This window comes from Pagrus pagrus (assembly GCF_965226575.1).
Source record: "Pagrus pagrus genome assembly, chromosome: 9".
Classification (NCBI taxonomy): domain Eukaryota; kingdom Metazoa; phylum Chordata; class Actinopteri; order Spariformes; family Sparidae; genus Pagrus; species Pagrus pagrus.
In genome coordinates, this window is record NC_140193.1 from 22,898,017 (window position 1) to 22,924,104 (window position 26,088).

The 26,088-nt window shown below is 42.7% G+C and overlaps 1 protein-coding gene across 2 annotated transcripts in view; it reads left to right on the forward strand.

Moving 5' to 3' along the window:
* klf12b (Kruppel like factor 12b) overlaps positions 1–26,088 on the forward strand; it is a 46,446-nt gene that overhangs the window by 8,333 nt on the left and 12,025 nt on the right. For both annotated transcript variants that reach the window (XM_084361752.1, XM_084361753.1), the window contains exons 2-4: positions 6,881–6,963; positions 16,101–16,635; positions 21,805–21,940. In XM_084361752.1, coding sequence (XP_084217878.1) covers positions 6,881–6,963; positions 16,101–16,635; positions 21,805–21,940 — 754 coding nt within the window. The remainder of the gene's footprint in view (positions 1–6,880; positions 6,964–16,100; positions 16,636–21,804; positions 21,941–26,088) is intronic.

Genomic DNA, 26,088 nt, shown 5'->3' on the forward strand with positions numbered 1-26,088 from the left:
TCTGGCACTCTTGCTAAGCCCATTTCCATGTACAAATACTGTATCGAACCCCCTGAACTCATTTAACCTGACGACGAACCCATTCTGCATCGCACAAAATCCACTTTTTAAAAATTAAACACACTATGTATTTGGGCCACCTCCCAATCAAAACAATGAAAACAAAAAAAGACATAAATTGATGATATCGTTGGTGACGCAGCGTGGGATTGCGGGAGTTGTTGTCATTAAACAACCGCATTTTACGATGAGAATCGTTCTGACATGATTCAGGCAGAAATAAAGTTGGGAGACGAGGTTATGTATTTAAGTTTTATGTCATGTTTAGTCCAACTCGGTGACTTCCTTAGAACGTTGTTGGAAACATAATGTAAGTACACAACTCAATAAAATATAGAACAATGGGCTAGTAAGTTTTAGACATTTTAGTGTGGAAATGTTACGTATTATATCTTTAAATAACTTGCTGTTCCCTATAAAACAGACCACTAGAAACTATATATAAAAAAAAAGATCTGTGATTTATGAAGAGTCACACAATGGGTATTTTTTTTTCTACACTGGGTCTCAAATGTGCATTTCTTTTTAGATTTTCTCAAAGCTGGGCTTCACCACAACAGAGCTTGATTTGTATTCTGACATGCGGATCAATCAGATCAATACTCACCCTTTGCCATCTCCATTCATCCTTTGCAAATTGTTTTAGTGTCCATCTCTGCCGCTATCTCAGCCTATTCTCCTCTCTGTCTCTGGTTTTATTCATGCTTACATTTTCCCTGTACATGGCATTTTTTTGACAAACGTCACAAACGTGTCGATAATGTCCTCCCTCACAGCTCGCTTTCAGAATGATATGCACTGAGTGACTGAGTCGTAGAGTATTGTGTTGCTGGTGGCTGGCTATTTAAAAAGAATCATCCCCTATTACGTTTGTAATGCGCAGCCAAGTTTCGTGACATCGAGAAACGTGACCACGAGATGTGTTTTGAGTCGCAGGCTACATGTCTGAGTGCAGCGGCGAACCCAGTCATTCATGTACATCACGTCAAATTCAACAACAAGCAATCCCCGGAAAGAATCAGACAGATAGAGGATGACATTCAACTTGAACTGATAGGACCTGATAAGCTCCCCATGTTTTTCTGTATGTCCCAGAGATGAAAACATCCAACACATGAGAAGTGTATTCTGTCTAATAATAGCTGTGTTCATGAAGAAAGCTGTGTTTTCTCTCTGTGGAACTGATTTATTCCCAGAGGAAAAGGGCAGGGTGTTTTGAGGTAAAGTGCATCAGTTGAGTGCATCGCTAAGGGTTTTTTAACCCTAAAGGGAACTTTTTTCTCTTTTTTTCAAAGGGTAGTGCACACAAACTGTGGTTTGATACCATTGTGCTCTTCGGGTCCATGCTTCTATGAGCAGCGAGGTAGCGGCACTCTGCTCTCTTGAGCCCCGTTCAAAAATGTCCCAGAAGCATCCAAAAGACTTCGCCTGCTGCTCCTGCCAAGGAAAATACGGCTTATGAAATGGAAATTCTGAGACCATTCACAGAGTGCCAGGAATGATTAGAAAAAAAAGGACTATGTCCATCTCAGTACATCCAGGAGTGAAGTCTGAGGGAAAACACACATCCCCCACCTTGCTCACACAGCTAACAAACAGCATCAACACTGTTTACCTGGTACAGTATGTGCTGTTTGGGGTTAGAAAGTCATTAAAGGGGACTTCCACCAATTTTATACATGAAGGTTAGTAACCTCGCGACTAACCTAGTACTAACCTACTCTGCTTGTGAAAACAGTTGTTATGCGTCTGCTGTGGCTCTGGAGTTCTATTAAATCTGACAAAATAAGCCCTGATGACATCATCAGAGGGAGACGGATTTATAACAGAAAATCTGAGTTACATGGGGGTCTTACGAGAAAAAGAAGAAAGTATTGGGGGCATTCTGGGAATTGAAGGATCTATCTGTTTGGAGTTTGACTCATAGCCTGCTGAAGGACTGAACGTCAGGATATCTCAGCCTGTGCTGCTTTGATTCTAATAGACTTTGATCTGTCTCTTGTGAGAATACAGGTTTAGGGAACTAGAGTTCATCTTAAGTTTTTGTCTCAATAACAGAGGAAGAAAACAGTCTGTGGGGGCCCAAGTCAGCCATATTTGGAGTTTTTCACTTCCTCCTTTTTAGAAAAATTGGTCTGAAGTTACACACCACTTGGCCTAAGAGTGTAGCAAGTAGGCACTGGGCTAGTACAACTTTTGACGATGATCAATTTTAGACAATCTATGACAATCCAGAGGGAATCTAGGCTAGGTATCTTTTAGCATTACTTAGTTTTCTAGTGTCACCTTTTCCCTTCTGTTATGCACATTTATCTCCTGCTGTCTTTAGACTGTGTGGTATAACAAACTCAATTACCACCATGCTGAAACATCAAAATGATTTTTATTAGCTAGCCTACAGGAAACAAGTCAGAAGAACTTGCAACATTTACTTTTGCTAAGGCCAGCTGTGACTGCACTCCAGCTCGTTCAAGCTTGCAGATTATTTTTAAATGTTTCTTTTTTAAGTTTAACAATGGCAACAAAAATCATAATATCACATAAAACAAATATATGGCATACGTTTTTACAGCCTACAGTGAGAGAGATGTCAAAAAGTCATATTCTGGATTTGACTTAATATGTAGTTTATGTGTTTTTTGCTTTGTCGGCCAGCACTGACCTCTGTGGATTGAAGGTTCAAGTCTGTTGAACCTTTGACCACAACAAGCGCAGTTATTTGCCTGGGTGCAGTGATTCTTAAGCAGTAACTCTGCAGGGAACTATCTGAATGGGCTCTCATGACCAGAATGAGGCCAATAAGATGAGGTCATGAACACACACAGCTTAACATGAAGCAGACTGAGGTTGAGATCAGAAATCAGCTGTGTTTCAGCTGTGGCTCTATTGTGTCTACTGTGCTTGCAAACAAGATTATTTTCTGCTAAACATATATTAGGGCTTTATTTTCCAGGGTTTACAGTAGCCTGTTCTGTTACCTGTAAGCATGTTGTGAGTGTCGTCGGCTCACTGCTTTTCTATAAGTTGCTACACTGAGTGACTCAAAAGGGAGGAAGCGGAGGAGTGTGCTGGTGAGCTAGCAGTTGTAGGCTGGTTATCGGGCCAATGTGTCACATTGGGGTGTCCAGGGGCACAGAAGAGGGAAGTGAGTTTCGGCAGAGGCCAGCGGCACATGTGGAACACAGGAAATGCTCATGTCACATCACCTACAGCTCTGTCCTTTTTTGTACATTTGCACACACACAGATAATCATTTGTTTTTGATTTGCAACATTTTGAAATGGTTTTCCTCGCTGTTTCCCTCCCTCGCTTGCCCTTCTTCTTTCTCTCCTCTCTTTGGTTGAGGACCAGGTGGGAGGGGGTCTGTTGGCATTCTTGCACCGTGTGCTTTGCGCTCGACCGGGCCTTGGCTCCGGTCCATATCCCCTCTCTACCCTCTCTCGCTTCTCTGACTCCCACCCCTCCTCCTCCCCACTAAACACCCTTCCCCCCTCCTCAACCTCTTCAACTCCCCTTGGTTGCTTCCCTAACCACTGCTCCTGCCAGCAACCCTGCTCTCTTCAACAAGCCCCCCACCCTTGCTCACTTCTCTTGCTATCACCTTCCTTAGCACTTTCTCATGTATCTCCCATAATTCATTGCCCCCCTTCCCTTCCCTTCCCTTCCCCTCACCCTTTTCCATCTCTCTTCCATCCATGCCCGTGGCAGCAGGTCCAGCCTCTGTGACACAGATGCACCCAGTTGCTCTGGGCGCTCGACATGGGAACGAAGCATTGGCAGGGCCGTCTGTTACAGTGTGTTTGGGGGTGTGTGGTTGTTCCTGTGCATGTGTGCAACATGGGAGAGAAAGAGGGAGAGGGAGATGAGAGAGAAAACAGAGATGGTACACACAGCCAGATACTAAATCTGGTTTCAAGAGTTTGCCTAAGCTTAACTTTCACTTGAATAAAAGATGTTTCATCGGGGTGTGAGACAGTGTTAGGCAGGGTCTGTCTTCACGCTCACACAGCACAGGTAAGATAAAGCTAAAAGGCCTGTCATGAATGACCTGGGACCTGCTCTCGCTGATTGTTTGTTTTTTTTTTTTACATGTTTTCCTCTAGAATGGTTTTGGGTCCACTGGTGTTGTGTGTGTGTGGTCTTGTATAGGCGTGGATGATGTCACCAGTGTATGAGGTCAACATTTGGTGTAAGAAGGTCTGAGGGTTTCTAGGAAAGGTTTGTCACCTCTAATTGATCCAGCTTGTTTGTTCAGGGCCGGGCTTTATCCTTCCACTCCGACTAGTCGCTATCGCCTCCATCAGCACAGAGCTGATAGCCATCGGCGGACATGGAGGTAGTGGAGCTGAGGTCATAGATGAGGTTACGCTGTGGGAGTTTCAGTCCATACGTAGAAATACATTAACAACACAAACAATTAAACACAGACAGAAAAGCATGGGGGAAGCAGCCACTGAAATAGGTTTATTTCAAGTGCTTTTTACGGCAAGGACTGGCCTCAATCTTCACCTGCTCCCTTATTTTTTTATTCTAGGGATTTTGGTGGGGACAGGAGGGCGGGTGGGAGAGAGAAATGAGATGCCTCAACACTCCACTGCCCTCCTCTCTCCATCCGACTCCCCCACACACCTGGGATGGCCATTTCATTTCAGAGTGCAGCAAATGGAAAGGTGATCTTAATCTACCCTGTTTCCCTCTAACCCCCCCTTTCCATCTCCCACACACAGAGCCTCATACCGCTGATGGACAGCACACTGCTGGTAGCCTAAGCCTGCCGCCAGCACACCAAATTTAGTGATAGAAAATACTGGATACACATTGTTTTATTACCTTGAACAAATTCTCTTCATTTCAAACGCAATCTTTGTTCATGCTGTTGTCTCTTCTGGTTTGCGATCCTGAAGTGCTAACTGGCAGACGTGATCCTTTCGTGGGAGCAAAAGCAGTTGACTTCGGTCAACGTATTTCGACATGACCCCTTCAATACACAACGCCCCTCTGTTAGCTCATTACTCAGTGTTAGGTCTCTCTCGCTGCTGTTAGCTCTTTAATCATTACAGGCACAAGCAGAGGTATGCGATGGCTATTGATTTCCTATGAATAGCCTGCTGCAGGCCAGTTCATTAGGAAGGTGATCACAAACCACTGGATTAACTGGGCTCAAGGCACATTGTGAAAGGTTGTTGGTTTCAAGAAATGTCGTGCCACACTGTGCATAAGTCAAAGGTGTTTTCATTTTTTGTTTTTCCAGTAACACGAGTGCACACATTTAGCACAGGGACCAAATAACTTTAGACGGTGTAAACTTTTTTGAGGCTCACTAAAGAACATTCTGAGAAAGTGATTTATTCTGAAAAAGATATGTTTTCCTGCCAGAATGATGGTCATCCTGGGGAAAACAAACCTCACTTTCTGCCTCTCTTGGTGCACTCCTCTCTTCTTCATGGCTGGAGGCTGGACGGAGGCTGCAGCTCCACCCGCCTGGCCGTTACTATGGCAACGCTATCTGGGCCTACCAAGACCTGAAGCCGAAGGACATCCTGGACAACAATACAATAGCAGCACAGCCAGGGTACCTGAGGGACTTAGACCTGAGAGGCGAGATCTGGGGGGTTGCAGATTGAGAGAGTAAATCCTCCCTCTTTCTCTACCTCCCTCGCACACAAACACAGTCAGGATTAGCTTTTCGCTTGTGAGTCTAAGAGGAAGTGGAACAATACTTGGCATTAAATGATTTTTCTCTGTCGCAGTTTTTTTTTATTGAAATCTGTAAAAAGAGATGTTTTTGATAACTATCCTGAGTGGATTTTCTGGTGAGTAAAAACCTTCTTGATTATGGGAAGGGCCACATGGATATGTAGTGTTAGATCCGAGATGGTTATTGCAGTCAAATGACCAGCTGCAGAGCGAGATCATATGTCATTCATGATCAGAGCGTTCCGTCTCCGCACCAAAGTGGTCATGATGGCTGCGGCGCTGCTCACTGCAAGGTCTGGGCCACACATCCCGCTGCTGGTGCCAGCAGTGGAGAGTAATAGAGATGTTTAGAGTCTATTTGCCGTGCTTGCATTCCTCCATGTACTGCTGCTAAAATAATAAGAGGGAGGGTTACCTCAGGTCGGCCCCAGCTGAGGGATACGGAACATGCATTGTTGTCATTGGCTCTATCTGAGGATCCCTCTTAAAGCCACAGCGCGGAGCTGAGGAGCCGGGCACTGCTGCCCACTTTGCAGAGGCACAGTGCTCAGAGGCTGCAGGGCAACGGGTGAATGTATAAATGTGCTGAGAAGTGTGATTTTGTGTGTGTTTTCATGTGTGTCACTTTGTGGGTTTAATATTGCATGTATTAACATGAGTATGAAAAAATATCTTAGGAAGTCACTTTTACATCTCCAAGTATCAATGATGGGTTTGTTAAATCAGTTAGAGAGGAAACATGGTCTTGCTCTGTTGCTGCTGTTGCTGTTGGGTAACTGTATATGAAAGCAAGTATTTGTATTCCATTGAAGTGTTAAGAGGATTTTATTCAGCATCATGAAGTGTTATTAGCCCTGCAGCACACCAACAGGCAATTGAAAATCTTTATTCTAGAGAAGAGGGAGTCATGCTGTGCACTGACTGAGTTTACTCAGTTTGTGTGCATCTTTTGTCTGTCAGCTTCTCGTGGTTTTCGAAACATGAATCCGTGTCTATTTAAAATGTGTTTATTTCTCAGTGGGTGCACAAACATTGTAGATGTCCATGTGTGAATAACTGAGTGTGGGACCTGCTTAGTCATGCTAAAACACCCGTCTTACACCTCCTCTGTATCCCTTCACAGGCAGCCTAAGAAACAGGATGTTAATGCTTGACGGAATGCCTGCAGTCCGAGTCAAAGCTGAGCCCCTGGAATCGGAACAAGGGGTAAGAGAGCAGTTGTTTTCCAGACAATCCCCCCCCCTCTCTCTTTTTTTCCTGCTTTCCTTTCCTCCTCCCGGCAATGGGCCGATAATCACTCCCAGGCCTAAGCAAGTGAGCGAGAGAGTGAGTGAGTGAGTGAGTGAGCGTGGGGGCTAAGAGGAGTGGTCGGAGAGCATGGTAGTAAGCAGGAAGAGGAGAAGAACCGAGAAGAGGAGGAGAGCCACAGCTGGAGCAGGAATGCACCGGGGTGTTTTCGGGGAGGTGACTGGGGCCAGCAGAGAGTTGCGCAGATGCAGTCACTGCGCCTGGGAGGAGGGTCACAAGGGAAACTTTAAATCTTAGCCATCTCTGTCTGTTCCCGCCCCCTCTACTCCTCCCAATTTCCCCTCATCCTCCCTTACCCTTATTTCTCACTAACACACATGAGTAATCTCTCTGTCTCGCACACAAATACACACAAACACCACTGTCACAGCTCCATCTCTTCCTCTACTGTATCACACGCATGCCTCTGCTCTCTCACTGCACTCCTCTCGGTTTCCATCACTCACTAGAAATGTATCTCAGAGAAGAAGTTAATTGTCACTCCAGGAATTCTGATGTTAATCTTCTGCTCGAAAAACACGTTTTGTACATTGAATACCAACTCTACATTTCAAAATACAGTTCAAATTTCCATACATACACTTAATGTATCAAACATGGCATACTTGACTCAGTATTAAATCATTCTTTAAAAACATCAGCTGATTTTTTTCTATCATATAGTCAATCATAGCACAGCAGCAATCTATTGTGTTTTATAATTAAGTTCCATTTTACGGTAAACCACACTATATTTTTGGGTTGAGTGTCGAATGTGTGCATGTTTGGCCGCATACTGTACTATGTCATAGTGAATGAGTCATTTACTTTATAGAATGTGCAGTAAAAAGAAACCGTAAGTGACAAAAGTGCTGTAGTGAAAGTTTTATTTGCAGCATGAAATTGCTGCCAGTGACGGACATAAAATCCAATATGCGTGGCCTTTGGTTCTGAATGTGTAAAAATAAAATACACAAATACACTATAAAAAGACACAGAGGAGGAAAAAGCACCGCAATGCAAAGTCCTTTTCTGACCAACTGTACTGTATATGTCAGTGTGAACTGATTGAAATTGGAATCAGCTGTGATTGGTCTATTTCACACAACTATTTACTATATCACACAACTCCGCTCTTTTTTAAAACTCATATCTATTCGATATAGCTTAATATAGCGTTTGAGCTGCTGTTGCAGAAGTTGAAGCGTTATTGGACATCAGGTTTTTATTTCTGACATGCTGTTATAGGGCTGGGAGATATATTGATATCATACTGTTATGATGATATGAGACTATATATCATCTCACAGTTTGGATATTGTTATATAACACTATGGCACAAGTTTTGTATTTTTCAGGTTTTTCCTGGCTACATTACAGTAAAGTGATGTCATTTTCTCCACTTACCAAACTGCTCTACTTGTTGTTGTACTTGCTTTACCCACGTAATCAATACATCCACATTACTGACGATTATTTATCATACATTTTATTGTATTAATATTTAGTGAAAGTACCAATAATCATCCCTACAATATTGATATCAGGGTATTTGGCCAAAGATATCGTGATATTTGATTCCGTCGCTCAATCCTAGCATCTATGAGGTATTTTTATGTCAAAATATCGAGCTATATCGATATATCACTTGTAGCCAAAAAAATATTGCAATAGTATTTTAAGGCCATATCGCCTAGCACTATGCACAAGCATTTGTTAATAAGAAAAATCCAACATTTTGGTATTGGGTAAGCTTTTAGGTAAAGAAACTGAAAGCATTTCAGAAGCATTTTGTTAATTGACTAAATATTTTGTGAAAGCAACATGAATTGCATCGATCATATGGTCCACAATGTACCAGTGTTGTGGCAATAATGTTTAGAGATTTGACACATAGATGTTTTAGCGATTGGGAAATAATTAATAATAATAATAAAAAACTCTGATTCCTAAATGTTTTTGTCTTACATAAGTGTGTTCTGATCAAAAGGCCACATTGCACCATTCACTCTCACTTTTGTGTAATATTCAATTAGACTGTGCATGTCAGGAATAATGGAGTTGAACCTTGTGCAGGTTTTTCATGGCCCACATACTGTACAGTAGCAGTGCTCTCTGGTCCAGCATACCTAGAAATACAGTGGTCTTGTTATGGAGAAGCTGTTGCTAGGTTACAAGGGCTTTGTGTTGCTGCCACAGCTGTGTGCGCAGGGGGTGCAGGCCACTTAATATTTGTAATCATGATGAATTAGTGTTCAGTTATTATTGATTTCCATTCATAACATATCAATAGTATCTTGCCCCCTAATATTTCACAAGGAGCACTTTTGTGGGAGAGGAGCGAAATAGTTTCTGTTGAGACAAACCCGAGAGCATTGGTCGCTGATGGATGAGAAAATACCAGCTGCTGATAACCCATCAGGTTACCTCAGGTCTTGTAGAGAATTGTTCGCTGTGTAGATGCTTTGTATTGATAAGGATTGTGTCTGCCTCTGCAGCACATCTAAGGACCTGACAAAGTGGCAGCAGGTGGTTACTTTCTGGGTGTCCTGCTCTCAGCTGTGGCTCAAGGGTTTGAGAGCTGTGCTCCTGTGCTGCTACCCAAAAACCTGGGGTTTGAAGTCATTCTGTAGTGATGTCAGTCACAGACAGGATGTGAGCACTGCAGCCCACACGGCTTTGAAGTGCACCAAGATCCAATCTTGCCCTAACAGACTGTGCTTCCCTTTAGACGGCAGACACAGACAGACAGTTTAGGCTGCTGCAGAAATGTGGTCTTCATTTGGGTGGCGGGGGGCCAAGGGCTTGCTGGAAATGGTCTGCCTCGTTAGACAATTCGCCCGCAAGGGGCTGGAAAATCTGCCCCGCTAACCAGTATCCCCTAATAAAGACAATGGCATGTGGACAGAGGCAGGCAGGCGGGTCGAGCATATCTTTATACGTGCATGAGTATGTGTAGGTTTGAGCGCATGCAAGTGTTTGTATCTGTCAAAACGAAAGTGGGGGTGGCTTAAGTTTTCCATTTGTGATGGTTTAGATGTGTGTCAGAGTCTAACCCCAAGATGCAAATAACGTTCTGCTCTTCACTTCTGTGTAGCACTAAACACTCTGCTGTTTTGACCTTTCCACACGAGTGTTCCCCTTTTTATTCACACAGGATTGACCAATTCTACCACGTTATCAGTAACTGACCTAGTTCCTAACTGTCATGATGAGGATCACTCCTCCAACAAGCCCACAGGCTACAATGAAACTGAACCTAACACTTCTAAATACAGAAACAACAAATGCTTTTCTTTTCATCAGTGAAGGCAATCCCCCATCCTCAGTTCAGTTCACTCTGAAACAACATTCTTGGTCGGCTGTCACTTTTTCAAAAAAGCACGTTTGAATGACTTCCAAAAAAAACACTGCACTGCCCCCACTGCTTCACTTGATTGATTAGCTAACATTAGGCTACTGTAAGGCAGTTGCATTTTACATTAGCAAACAGCTGTACCTCTGTTTTTGATTTTTCCATCTATGGTATCCAAAGTCTTAACTGTTATTTCCAAACATTGCGTGTCATTATGTGTCATGATTAATGCATTAACCGTTTGCTTGTTTGGTTTTAGCAAAAAGAACACCCTTAACCTGTCGCAACAGGACATGCCATAAGTCAGAGAGACCTGGAGTAGGCTACAGATCATTACAAATCAAATATTATATATTTGCTGTTAAACTGATGTTATTGGGTCCGTTTGCTAATTTCAGAGCCCCCATGTTGAAAGCTGGTCGTTGGTTTACGTTAGCGGACTCCATTTCTAATCTAATGTGTTAGCTACTGTTGCTCTCTGTTAGAACGCGCACAGAGTCCCGACGGAGTCCTTCACAAAAAAATCCACAGTCCAGCAGCATTTAACAACTGAAACAAATCGTCCACAGGCTTGTATAGACAACAGAGAGAGATGGGAAAGGCCTCATTTTTTAACGTCACGTTACAATCTGCTCACATATGGTCAATAAAAAAGACTAATGTCTGTCCTTTGTCGCCGTTAGCTTCATTATAATCACATACCACATGTGACATTTCTGTTTGACTTATATTGCTTTTATTAAAGCAGGAAACAAAAAACACCAACATTTGATAAAACTGTATCGATTCATATCAATTCAATCTGCAACTGGTTTTTGGTGGACAACCTTCGTATATGATGGTGACACTTACTGTATATAATATACAGTATGCTTATTTAGTGAATATTGGCTTCGGGCTCTATTTAAGAATTCAATTGCATGAACAGGTGTGTGTATATTTGCCACAACAGCTTGAAACTTGACTCAGGCAGAGTTTAAGATGTAACACCATATTTTGTTAACCATGCAATATAAGTGAGTGGCATTCAGATGACACTCGAGGTTGGCACATATATTTTTTCTGCAGCTTCCTCTTTTAATTCTGTCTTCTTTCAGCGGCAGGAAAAAACTGGCAATACTGAAGAACTTTAGCAGCCAAATAGACACACTTTAAGAGCCCTTACTGAGTATGACAAGATTTCCAAAACACTCAGATCAGCCTCAATGGGTCTAATGACTTCAAAGCCTTCAGGCAGTATTGCTCCAGGCAGTCTGTGACACTCACATCCTATACAACGTGCAAGTTTACAGAGAGACCATGTGCAACAGCAGCTGGATGATAGCCTGAGGGTCTGTCAAGAAAGGCTACATTTGATGCAGACGTTGATGCAAGAGAAGAGCAGAGGACATTTGACATCAAAAACATACATATTATCAATTAAGTGATATTTCTTTTGAAATGTTTTCAAGGTAAAACTGTGGAGCGGCAACAATAGATCGAGATACAGGCTGGAAGAAAATCAAATGCAAAACTCGGATAGCCCAGAGGATCTTTATTTCCCTCTGTATCAGAATATATTATTTCAAGTCCTCTGCTTAGCATCTAAAAGCACTAAATAAACATTTCAGAGATGGTTTATATCACACTAAAATGTAGTAATGAGCAGCAAAAGTATTTGTTAAAGGTCAGCTGTGTAGTATTTAGGGGATGAAATGGAATATAATGTTCCTAATTATGTTTTCATTAGTGTATAATCACCTAAAACTAAGAATCCTTGTGTTTTCATTACCTCAGAATGAACTTTTTAGTCTACAGAGGGAGTGTGTCCTCTACCACAAAGTCCACTATGTTGCAGCGCGATGTCTCTTCAGTAACCCAGAACGGACAAACCGAACGCTCTAGAGAGGGCTTTTGATATTTTTAGCAAAAGGCCCTCTCTGCAGCCTGAGATGAGGAGTGATCAGTTGGTTCCAACCTGCAATATCACTGCTAGATGCCACAAAATGCTACACACCAGACCTTTAACTCCTCCTGTGGGCAGCCATAAGCCAGCAGGATAATGCATGACAATATACCAAAGAAAATGTCTTTGTAGTTGTCTACAACTATAGTATCAACCATTTATTAAATGTTGTATTACTTCTTGTAAATCCTAAATAGGTGGACTTAGGTTTTACTGACTGCTAACAAGGAGGGTCAATGGTGACTGACTAACTGAACGGAAATCTGCTGAAATGCATTTTTGAGCCTATGAACATTGTGAGGATAACAGTGAGTGGAATTAAAGGTCCAGTATGTTGGATAATTGATAACGATTAATATTCATTGTTGTTAATAATTGTATTTTCATAGTGTATAACCACCTTAAATGAAGAATTTTTGCATTTTCATTACTATGAATGAGCCTTATCTACAAACAGAGCAAGTCAAATAAAATCAATTTTATTTATATAGCCCGAAATCACAATCACATTGCTACAGTGCGCTTTAAAATCCTCAGTCCTTATAATTCGAGTGAGGGAAAACCTGCCATATTGAAAAAAACCCTTTTAAGAGGGGATGTAAGAGCCACAGAAGAGGGATCCCTTTTCCAGGATGCACAGAGTCTCCAGAGTCCACCACAATGCACTTCCACGTTTCTACAGTAGCCCAGAATGGACAAACCAAACGCTGGCTCTAGAGAGGGCCTTTCGTTTGTTTTGCATTTTTGGCAGCCACCTCAGGGGAGGGTGAGGTGATGAGTACTCAGCTGGTCGCAATCTACAACTATGATGCTAGCTGCCAGTAAATCCTAGACACTGGACTTTTATCTCTTCATCTGCAAAGTCAGTGTCCAATAATTGTGTTTATATGAATCTCCACCCATCAGAGTTATAACTTAACAATCACCCCATGGACATGACTCATGGCTTTATGAGTCAACAAAACAACCAACAATCGCAACTCAAACATTGAGCACCGCAGAACAATAAAATAGAGGTTGCATCAGCTGATTGGCGTTCACTGCCTCACCATACTTTGGCTCTCAGTGGCTCATTCATTAGCTTCTTGGCCACCGGCGGACTATTTAAATCCAATCATATTGTTACAGTTGTACAGAATAGCCGTTACAACCTGACACCTCTTACTACAAAGACCCTCATGCCAATGCCATTTGCTACTGCAGCTTCCTTCTCCACCAATCCTCCTCCTGTTTAGTTGAAGCTTTTGACTTTGCTATCTAATAATTATGTATCTATGTCTCCATTAAGGGGGGGTAGCTCTCCCAGCAGAACTCTCCCCTCCACCCAAAGCACACAGACTTCCACTCCAAATATAACTTTATAACTATTTGCTATAAATGGTCAGTTCCTTGAGGGCCTGACTGAGCTGTACTACTAGAAGGAAAGGAGGCAGCACAGCAAAAATAATCATCTCATGCAGTTTTTCACAAAGACTATGGTTAAGCTTTTATCAATTATGATACCTAAGGCTGTTTATATTCTCTTGATATGTATACAGCCGAAAAACAAATTAATTTAAATGTTTTTTTCCACCAAAGTATAATTACATGTGTTTAACTAAAAATGCTTGCTGGGTGGCGTGATGAATCAGACCATAATGTGCTGTAAACCTTGACCTGACACCACTGACCCTGAGCTGAACCCCACCAAGGTCCAGAGGTCATCAGAGGGCATATTTCATGGGGTAGGGTTTGTTTTCCAACCGAGGAGGAGTCACGCAGGGAGAATCGCTTTTTGATTCATGGGGTCGTAACATTTCCTGTGGGCCGACAACGAGTATACAAGTCTGGAGTAAAAATAGTAGGCTACTACACAAAGTAACACACGCACACTCACACACACCACTCAGAAAAATTCGTAATTCACCACAGACCCACTCTCAGCCAGCATTACATAAGGGGAAAGAAATGTGAGTCTCAAAAACAAAAGCAAGGATCAAAATCCAGAACATTTTTCGTATCTGCTGCAGCTGCGATTGGAGTTTTTCCTTTTACTTTAATGAGCTTTTCCTGTACGATCAGTAAAATCCTGGATGTGCTCCCTCCCTGATGGCCCTAACTGTGACTCAGCCTCTGAAAGGCTCCACTGTGAGGATCAACACCAGATCACCACACACTCCGGCACCCCTCCCACATTGAACATAGTCAGTCTAGATCTGCTACATCACATCTAACACAGCTCATTTGACGCTATAACAGAAATTGTGATATCAGAGAAGGTCCAAAGTATGGGAGTCCGGACAAACAAATAGCTAGTAGCAGGGTGAGTGTCCTTTTTCAACCGTGCATGTTCTTCATTATCTTTTCCAAGTAAACAGGTCCCTGAAACTTGTGTAGACAGATGGGGCGGTTGTGTTACAGTCTGCTTGGTGTTAAGTGAAAGATGCGTTGAGGGACACACTGAGCCACCAGCGTTGGCCTTAGGAGGCCCATCGCTGAGAGACCGAGGGAGATGGTCAGGAAATTGAGCCCATATGATGTTTTTCCACCGTCACAAAGGAGATTTAGGAGAGATACGAGGGGGAGCCAAGAGAGCTACGATTCTGTGGGAGTGATGGAAAACAGAGGAGGAAAACAGTGAGAGAGCAGCCCACGCCGAGAGAAAGGAAGGAGAGAGTGTACGGTGGAAGGAGGCGAGCGTGAGAGGCGCTATCTTTACTCCTGCGCGATTCATCTGCCTGTGACATCATGCTAATCAAGGGGACCTCACGAGTGGACGCCTGAATGAACATGAGGAAATTAACTGCTCCTTTCTCAATAAATGTCACTGCATTACCTTACTGACATATCTCTATCACGCACTATTGTTGTTCCTGAGGCTGAATGCCTGCACAAAAACAATTATCTTCGTCCTGAATTCATTAATGTGTCAATCTGTCCATAAATAGATCAATAGTAGACAGATTGTTTCACTTATTTCTTTCTTCCCTGCTGTGTGTGTGGCAGTTTAGTGCATTTTTAACTGATTCATGGTCTATTGGACCTGGTTGCTAACAGAACCTAACCAAGCAATCGGTTGTTACCGTCTCTTTTGTGGGTATTTAGCTATTTTAATGCCAGGGCCTGCCTCCCCGTTCCCCTGCCACTATTTTGAAGAAGCATCATGGCTGTGTTCTGTGTTAAACGCCAGCAAAGATGATTGTCGTTGGTTTAAAGAAATATAAACAAGCCGTAGGTGTTGTTTTTTTTTACCCTATACCAGAATGATAATAGGTGCAACCAGACCTTTCTCCAATGCTGACACTGCACTGTAGAGAAGTCTGGCTGTGTAAGACTACCTGACATCTCAAACCAGATGTGGAGTGAACCTAGAGTAGCTAGACTGACTGACATGGCTGCAGAAATGAAAATAGGATGCTTCTTTCATTTCGCTCGCTCCACGTCTGGTGTAAATCCTGCATCCTGAGGCTCTCAGAATGCATGGACATCCTCTTGTATGCTCATCTGCTACTAGAGAACAACTACATTTTGGTATAACTTCAGCAAAATACTTACAAAAAGTATAAAAAAAAATTGCTTCAGATAGGAGCCACAGAAAGAAAGGCTTACTTCACAACCTGCAGAAAGGACATCAATCTGTAAATGAAGGACAAGTGCTTGAAAAGTGCATGAATGTAACTCTTAAAAAGCTGTATGAGCCAATTTAAGGCAAATAAATGACAGAAATGAATCAGTGGTTTTAAAGCTCTAACATAAATTCTTCTTTTACTCCCACAGTCACCCAAAGTGCGCCCTTATTCTGCGATGGACGGCGTCCCCTTCTTCCTCAGCAGAGTTAAAGCCGAACCTCCAGAAGACCTGCTCGCTCACGACCTGCACTTCCACACGCAGACCGAGCCAGTGGACCTGTCAATCAACAAACCCCGCCCCTCCTATTCATCCACCACCGCCTCATCATCCTCCCCTCTCAGATCTGCTTTCTCTCCGTCTTCTTTATCGTCATCCTCCTCCTCCTCCTCCTCTCCATCGGTTATCACCTCAGCCTCATCGGTGCTCACGCCAGGCCCTCTGGTTGCCCCGGGAACTGGGGTGAGAGGTCAGCCGTATTTGCACATCCTGCACTCTGTGCCGCCGCCTCCATCCAGCCCTCTGAGCCTGCAGGGAGCAGGGAAGCTGGCCAGCCATGTTCACCGCATCCCAGTTGTGGTACAGTCACTGCCCCTCATGTACACCACTGCCGTTCGATCACCCTCCAGCCTCAACAACGCCATCATGCTACCTCTGCTGGACGAGGTCAAAAGCCAGGTCAAAGGTGAGACCATACTCTGTGAAATTACTTCCTGTTCATATGGCTGACTTAGGCCTTTTGGGATTTCTGTTAAACTTATTTTTTTCCAGTTGGAAACATTGCAATTTCAAAGGTGCTGCAACTATAAATTAAGCATTGATAGAACTACAAAAGAAATGACCCCAACCACAATGATTGTGCTAATCCCTCATGATTATATTAGTTTAGCATGGAAACATAAGCCGTCTGATGTGGCTTTTTTCAGCTTTGACAGACAGCTTCTCCACCTGATAAAAATCAGTTATCTCATGAAAAATATTCACCTAAATCAATCGGGTTGATTAATTTCACTTTTCAGCTGAAAACATCTTTATAAGGGGTGCTTTAAAGCCCGTTTAAAGGGACTCTGTGGAACTTCTGTGTTGTGCGAGAAGCCGGGCGTTAGTTTATGTTAGCGGACTCCATTTCTAAACTAACGTTAGCTGCTATTGCTCTCTGTTAGCAGAGTACTCTAGAACGTGCATAAAGTCACATCTATTGGACTGTCACAGAAAATCCTTCACAAAGAAATCCACAGTCCAGCAGCATTAAACAACTTCTACAAATCGTCCACAGGCTTGTTGAGACAACCAAGAGAGACGGGGAAGGTCTCAATTTTGACATCACGTTACGATCTGCTCACATATGGCCAATAAAAAAGTGATTAATACAACTAAATTACTACAAATTGTCACATACAGCCCCTTTAAATAATTAAATACCCATAGACTTTCATGGGAACCCCTTTAAATAAATGGAATAAAATATGGTCCATGTCTGATGGTCAGAAAACAAAGACAGGTCGACACTGAAACCAGGCCATGAAGAAGTAGCTGCAGCACCTATGTACAGTAATGTGGCTTGATACATCCCAATGACAAGCTGTTTATGATGGTAGATTCGTCTGCCCAGATACCGTCTGAAGTCGAGGCACTTGCAGACACAACGCTGTGGAAGCTGACAGTGTGTGTACGTTCTCTCAGAGACGGCCCCTCAGGCGATAATGTTCCATCCTCAGAGTGAGGATAGAGTTCACAAGTTGAAAGGCTTGGATTTCTTAAAAAGCCTCTGGTGCAGGTAACCCGGGCCACACCTGTTGTTACATCTCTCTCTATCGTGAAGCAAATATCTGAGAACGTTTGTGTATTACACCTCGCTGGCCTGGCCGACACTGTGTTATTGGTTTTCTCTCTGGGTGTGGTTTTACTGCCAACCACTGGGAGGGAGCCTACAGTAGGTGTTTCTGTCCAACTCTGAGTCGTACACTGGGCGACTGTTGTGAAAGAGGCTGCTTCTTGTCACTCCCTGCAGGATAGACAGACACACGTGCATGTTGTGTACGTGCAAGCAAACAAACAGATGTGTAATTAGAGCATGTACTCAGACAGACACTTGGTCGGCTGGGTGTGGTGGTCCCCTTAGAGATGGGCGTTTTAAAAGCTGTGTGTCTGCTCCCAAGGAGAGGAGAGGAGAGGAGAGGAGAGGAGAGGAGAGGAGAGGAGAGGAAAGGAAAGGAAAGGAAAGATGGAAGGACAGGAAAAACAAGACTTGCATAAGAGGGTGTGGATGGATACTGAAGATGGGTGGCACTTACACAAACACATGCAAGTACACATATACACATCAGCCCAACATCAGCTCTGCCCAGTTCTGAAGGCACCAAACACAAAGGAAATGGGGTGAATGAGTGTTTAATGTTGGGTGCGGTGCATACAGTCACTTTTAATGAGACAGCAACCAGTAAGCAAACAGAACGTTTGGCTAGTTACTGCACTTATTGTGAGTTATAGATTTATAGAAGAATTCCCACAGTACATTGATTATTGAAGTAACAGAATATTCTCCTGATACTTCCAACATTGACTTGAGTAATCGGGTGATCTCATAGAATATCTTGCTTTAATAGAAAAAGTGAATATACAAAAGAGTGAATAAGGGCTACCCTTCAAAAATATTAAATACATGTACATCATCCTGCCTTATGAACTAACAGTAACTGTAAGTTTGATAATATACATTCATTCACTATGTTGAATGGTATCAAACTAAACTGAATATACCAGCTGTATTGGATTGGTGCATTTTAGGCTCCAGCTGCAACTGACACCACCTAATATTTTGCTTTCTTGGGTGTTTTATGCATCACTATGAGGGCAGTAGGTGCGTGTGTGTGGGCAACTATTATAATAATGACATGAATAAAGCATAACTTTGTCTTTCTTAACTAGCCATCGCAATGAACTAGCCTTCATTTTAACCAGCACTCGTATTGATTCAACAGAACTTTAAAGTGTTAACGCTGATGTTACCTTCTGTTATGTTGTTACCGTAAACTGTAGCCCCATATGGAAATGTAATATATGACATATATGTTACCTATAAGGAAATATATTGATTATTACAAACATACATCCGTGGATATATGGAGATGTACTGTAGGTTTATAACATATAGTACAAAACCCATATTACATTTTACATATGTACACACATGAAAAATTATAACATATATGATAAACGCAAGGCAAAATTTGTATATGGACATATATGAAAACAATCATCACAGATGTTATTTCAATATATGTACATATACAAATGTTGCCATGCGTTTTTCATATATGTTATAATTTTTCAAATGTGTACATATGTAAAATGTAATGTAATGTAAAACTTGCACTGTCATGCAAATATATATAGTTTGTATATTACACATTTATACAAATACATATTTTATATGTATAATTAATCATAAATGTAACATATGGGCCAAAATATGTAATTTAAATACATAAACATATACATTTATACTGTATGGGCTGGACATTATGCCAATATATGAAATTGTTCCAAATTCTAATAGGTTTCATATTTGTTATATGTACATGAGAACTCCATGTATGTCCATACATTACATTTGTATATTGGACTGTACTATAATATAATAAAAACACTAAGTAGATCGTGGTGAATTACCATTTTCGTGATACTATAAAAAGAAGTCTAGCTCCATAATGTACAGTTAATTCAGTTTATTGATTTCCTGATTTATCTTAAATTGTCATCAGGGGGAGCCCGCATCCAGTCATTCCAAAATCCTAAGCCTGTCACTGTGGCTGAAGGTTTGGCTTGCCCATTGTGTCACCCACAAAAAAGCTAAATCTGATGCGTGTCGATACAATGGATTCCAAACTAAAGAAGGACATGGAGATGAGGTGTCCACCATTTATTTATTCTTTATTTATGCATGAAGACCTGTGAAAAACGTACATTTCTTAACAAAATGCATGATAAAGTGATTCCAGTATGTTTTAGTGCCGTTTTAAGTTTAAGTTTTAATCATATTTTGATGATTATTGGGTTGATTATTGGGAGAATTATTTTCATATTGTCCCATGCCTTCACTGTACAGATTTTGGTTTTGTTTGAGCTTGAAATGATCCAAAAGTCTGGACATAGTCTGTCTTTTTATCTGGCCTTGCCCCTCGCTATTTACTCTCCCATGGTCCATTTTGCAAACCACACCATGAAATTATCGCATTGCCAGAGAGTAATGGGAATCCATGTGAAACATAGTGCAGCATGTATATTTATATGGATTAAAGCTTCAGTGCAAAGAATTTGCATCAAAGATTTTATGTAATCGAGGTACTTGAGGAATCGCTCTAGAAATTAGTGCTACAAGTTAGTGAGTCACTAACTTAAGCCCATTCCCCGCATATGAAGTGCAGCGTGAGGGTCAAGAGAGTCCACATTTACCTTGTTTGACTTGATACAAACCCAACAACCATGTGCAGTGATGCAAGTCTCCGTCATACTGAAGCTTTCAACACAGATACAAAAACACTTGCATGCACACACACACTTCCACTCACCCTCATGCACACACAGGTTGGCCATCCTCTTTAAGAGAGGGCGGGTACCCTTCCCTTCACTGCTGTCTCCCTGTCTCCAGCAGGAGGTTGCCATGGAAACAGGGCTTGACTGGAAACAACAGGAGAGAAAGAAAGAAATCCGGTGCTCTGCCCACCTCTCCACCACTCCTCCTTTGTGTCCCTCGCTCAAAATACCCCTTTCCAACACGATGCATTTCCAAGTAATTACAGGTTTCCCATAGGGTAGGAGAGCTGATGACCACTCTGCATGTCTTAGTCTTCGTCCACAGTTAGAAGCCTTTAAAAGCAAACGCTCCAACAGACTTACAGTTATATTTCAGCACCCACCCCCCAGTAATAACACCATGTCTGCTCCTAACTCTAGACCCTCATTATGGGCCATTATGGCCACAGTCTCAGCTGAGAGGGCAGAGAGGGTGAAGTCCTGATAGCCTGTAAAAGCAGCAGGCTTACAGTAACCGGGGATGTTGCAGAACTCAGTGGATAACGGATCACAATATATTTGGTGTTTGCGGTGATTACGTCTTCAGAAACAAGAACAGTTATTAGTTATTTTATTTACTATGTTGTGCATGTATCTCTCTGCAGTTTCCAAGTTGTGCATTCTTATGTATTTTAACTTAACCAATGTTTATTCGACTGGATTTCCAGCAACTTTTCTTCGACAAGCGGTCTCTGGCAGGTTTTTATCTTTATTTTTTGTACAACCATCTCCTGAGTTATCCAGGATGTACGCAGTCTGTGTCCATGGAGACACAGATGACAGAATGGCTGCAGGCCCTGGCAATATATCCAATGAGTGGTTCAGGGGAGAAGTTGTCACAACTTGGGGAATAGATGTAACTTTGTCATGCCGCTCAAGAGACAGAGACCCCAGTGCTCATTGCCTCAGAGGGTCGTGGTTAATAGAACGCTGGCCAGTCTAATGTTAGACATTTTTATTCTTGGTTACTGTGCAAGAGAACAGAATCAAAGACGGGGCGAAGCTAGTTTGCTTATCATCCGGATCTTCTGTGAAAAGAACACAGCAGCCACTTCGACTCTTGTGTTGTCTTCAGGGCTTTTATGTTTTGTCATTACCATGAATATGATTCTCTGTCAGTTGCACATGTAGGGGAAAGGAGGGCAGAGTGCTCAGCAGAGTCGCACTCATGCATACACACATACTTTAAAGTGAGACATGTTCAGTATTCACACGCGCACTCAATCACAATCGCACAAATGCTCCCACTGACTCCCGTGTCTGTGTCCCGTCCTCACAGCACACACAGACCCCAACGGCCTGTCGCCACGGCAGATCAAAAGTGACAGTGATGACGACGACCTGCCAAACGTGACCTTGGACAGTGTTAATGAGACCGGCTCCACTGCGCTGTCTATAGCCCGCGCCGTACAAGAGTGAGTATCATGATCTGTGTGTGTGTGTGTGGGAAATGTTGACCCTCTATACTGACTTTTTCTCCTCTGCTGACCCGAACATGTCTAAAAAAAATCCATTTATCTGTCTTGAGTAACGTCATGCCACAGGAACTAGCTTTCCCTTATTACTCATTTATTAAACAAAATGCTTTATTTATGCTTTACTCACACTGCAAAAACTCAAAGTATTATGCTATATCAGTCAATAATACCTCATTATACATAGTACAAGACAGAATCACAGAGAAATCACCACTTTAATGACATAAATGGGACTTGTTTTAAGACAATTTTCACTGGCAAGTAATACCCTGTATTCAGTGGGTTTTTTATGGCCTTATTTCAAGTGCACCAACAAATTAAAAAAATAAATAAATACAAAAAATGACATGAAGGGAATGTAAAATGTCACTGTGGAATAAATGTAACGGTTATTTTTGAGAACAATATTCTAAAAATGTTTCCAGTGGTTTCTGAGGTGGAGGGCACGTTGGAGTCTCTTGCTCGATAAGTTACAAAACAATCCATTGTGGCTCAGAAGAATGTCTCTACATTTATACAGCTAACTGTCTGATATGTTTGTATGCATTGTATGTAGTTAGCTGACTGGTTCATGGTTATGGATAGGTGCCACACAGTGATTTAGTTTGCTCACATGATCGCATGAGGCATCATGGGTAGACTTTCATCAATGTTATACAAATTAAATGGCTTTTTTTAACAACAATTTAAAGGAGACCGATCATACTTTTTCATTTTTTTCCTTTCCTTCAGTGTTTTATGTTCTTGTGCATGTAAAAGGTTAAAAAGGTCAAAGTCTGGACCAACACAAGCTCTTCTGTCCCACAGAATACGCCGCACCTGAAACGCCTCATCAGTAGTCCCACCTTTAATTCTGTGACTTTGTGACATCACACTACGTCACCATGTCACACATTGGCTAGTTTGGCCATCTAAGAATTGATTTAGCGTAGCTGCTCTGTTGTTGTTAGTGGTGCTGGGTCAGGCGTGTGTGAGCTAACCAATCAGAGCAGACTGGGTATTTGGGAGGAGGGGCCTTAAAGAGACAGTATGAGTTTTTGACCCCGGTCTTTGAATATATTTATATGTGGCAGATGTCTCTTTGGGGCTTTTATTTTGAAAATGTAGTCTTTTTTTCTTCACTATTAGCTATTGTTTATCAAGCTGGTGAGGTTGAAACATAAAGAACATGTCAAATTTAAGGATGTCTATTTGAGTAGGGATCATATAAATTATGCAACATTAAAGTTAGTTAGAAAGTTTGTATAAGCTGTATAAAACTGAAAAAGCACAATGCACACACAAAATTTGAGCTTTGACATGGAATTACAGAGTTCAGAGTACTGATGTATAAAAAATGTTTTCCCTGACACCGCTCATTGTTAGTCACCCTGGATGAGAGCATCATTTACATATAAACCCTGTCTAAAACCTAGTATTGTGCATTTCTGTGTGCTTTCCTCACTGCTCCTGCACATTTGGACCTATCAGCGTGGGTGTGCATCTATATGCCTGACTGCGTATGGCTCAGACGTACTTTTAATACCCCATTCGGCCTACAGACATCACAACTCCTGTGGTGCCAGTCCATCTGTGTTGAATGAAAAGACTTCCCTCTCCAGTGGCTGACAGCTTACAGTATCCTGATCAGAGACGGGAAATCAGGAACATTTGGCTTTGCCCTGCCCTCCTCCCCCCGCCGCCTATAAACCAGAACAGTCATAGCTAGCCGCCTGGCCAGACTCAAGTTAATGCCCATAGGACTTTTATTTAGACTAACTGTAGGGAAACTATTCCAGGACTCTGTGAGAATCCTGCTAATGATGTAGCAGCACTAACAAGGCAGAGGCTGACGGTCGTCCAGCCCCAACTGGCTGTGTTTTGGCGTTAAGCGTCCAGCTTACAGGGCTGACATTGTGTCATTGCATTGTTTGCTTGTGCACTGCTGGCTGCGCGAACATCTACAGTAACACAACTAAATGAGTTATTGTGGTGGCACTGTGGAACACATTGTGGTAGAAACTAGTTCTCTGGCTGTGCTTGTACACTGGTGCAAGTACAGGGTGCTGTGTTTCAGGGAAGACACACACTCTCTCTCTCACACACACACACACACACTCACAGAGACACTCAGTGGAGGACTCAGGTTTCTGTGCAGGTTATTGAAAGGGACAGGCGTGCCCCTGAGTGCCACACGTGGGCACCGGGTGGTCAGAGGAGAACAGGGGTTGGCAGGACCCAACCTTTCACTGCCCAAGCTTTCACTATGGAGAGAAATCACCAGCCAGGCTTAGCAATGCCCTGCCAGAGCCTGCCCACACACTCACTTCTCTGTGTGCAAAGTGCAGACTGTGCTGTGTAGAAACTGTGCTCCTGTGTGTGTGGAAAGTATGCATGCACGTCCGTAGGTATTAATCCACCGGTGTGTGCTGTATGTGTGTTTGTACTGTATGCATGCACGTGTTTCTGCACAGTGGACACAACAGCTGGTTCCAGAAGGAGGTCAGCCATTGTCAAAAGGAACACAGACTTGCATGTTTGTCTGTGAAAAACAAAGCAGTCTGTAGTCTTCTTGAGTTACACGCCGGCTTGGCCACATAGACGAAGAATGTGCGTTCTGTATTGACACAACACATGCGCTCCGTGGACATCTGCACTGCAACAGAAGCCGACAGCACTTCTTTGAAATATATCAGCCCATTGTGTCGCCGAATTTTCTTTTTCTTTTCATTTAAACGAGTGCAGTGTGAGTGCAGAAAGGACTGCTTTACGTAATTTGGTTGCCACATTTACACAAGCAGTCATCCAGAGAGCATCAGAGAGGAGAAGTGTAAGGGCGGAGGATGGGAGTGCCTGCAGCTTTCAATCCAGGTATCCATATATAAATAAATGAGTGAAAGGAGAGAGTGAGATAGGGTGAGTGTGTGTGTGTGTGTGTCTGCGTGTGTCATGTGCTTCTTGGGCAGCCTCCTCCATATTCATGCGTTTCCCTGGGGACGGGTGGATAGGCTATTGTGGGAGAGCACGAGTGAAAGAGAGGGAGACAGTTGGAGAGGGAGAGAAGGTGTGTGTGTGTGTGTGTGTGTGTGTGTGTTGGGTTTAGGGGCTTGTGTTGGAAAGGTTGTCTCTGCTGAAGTCTGGCTGCTCCCCAAGGACCTGGGGGCCACGGAGCAGAGCAGGTGGAGGAAGGAGTTGGGGGGGTGAGGCAAGGGCTAGTATCCTCGGACAGGTACAGGAATGCCCAGTGGGCAGTCTTCCAGAGCACACACACACACTCACACAATCCATTTCCTGTTTTCTTGATAAATCCACTATTACTGCAGGCCTGTTTGAGAACTATGTAGCTGTTGTTATGACCTCGTTTCCTATGAGAAGTTAGAAAAATAGTGTGATATTGTGGGAAACCCCCATTACAGGTGACACGCATACACTTACCCCCTCGCTGTTTCTCGTCGCCTCTGCGGTGCTCACGTCGAACAGCGGATGAAGAGAGGGGGGAAAAAGGGGAAACAAAGGAACCAAAACAGAGGTCAGCTCTGTTTGAAATCGTTCTCAGCTGTACTTCCTATTTCTCTCCGCTGCTCTGGGAGACACAAACAGACACATTCACACAGCCGCGGTGCCGTGGTGACGCAGGGTTCAAGGCAGTGTGAGGTTGCCTCCGGGCTCACATGAGAAAACACAACAGATTGATTCTCATAAAACAGCGAGGATACATATAGACAGAGACGTGGTGTCATAAGATATAAAGCTATATTGTTTGTGTGAGTACATTCACCCCACACACAACTTCACGTTTATTGTTTTCTGCTGGTTTTTGGCACATTTTTGTCTCATTAGTTGCAAAAATGATTCAGCTTTTAATTACACAAAAGACGACTTTTAACTTTAAAGGACAAGTGTTTGGTTTGTCCATTCTGGGCTACTGTAGAAACATGTTGGTGCAACATGGTGGACTCTGTGGAAGAGGACCCACTCCCTCTGTAGCTCGGCGGCTCAAGCTTCAAATGATTATACATTAATGAAAACATAAGTATGATACATATTCTATTTCTGTCAATAGATTCCTCTAAATCCTACAAACTGCACCTCCAAGAGTAAACCCA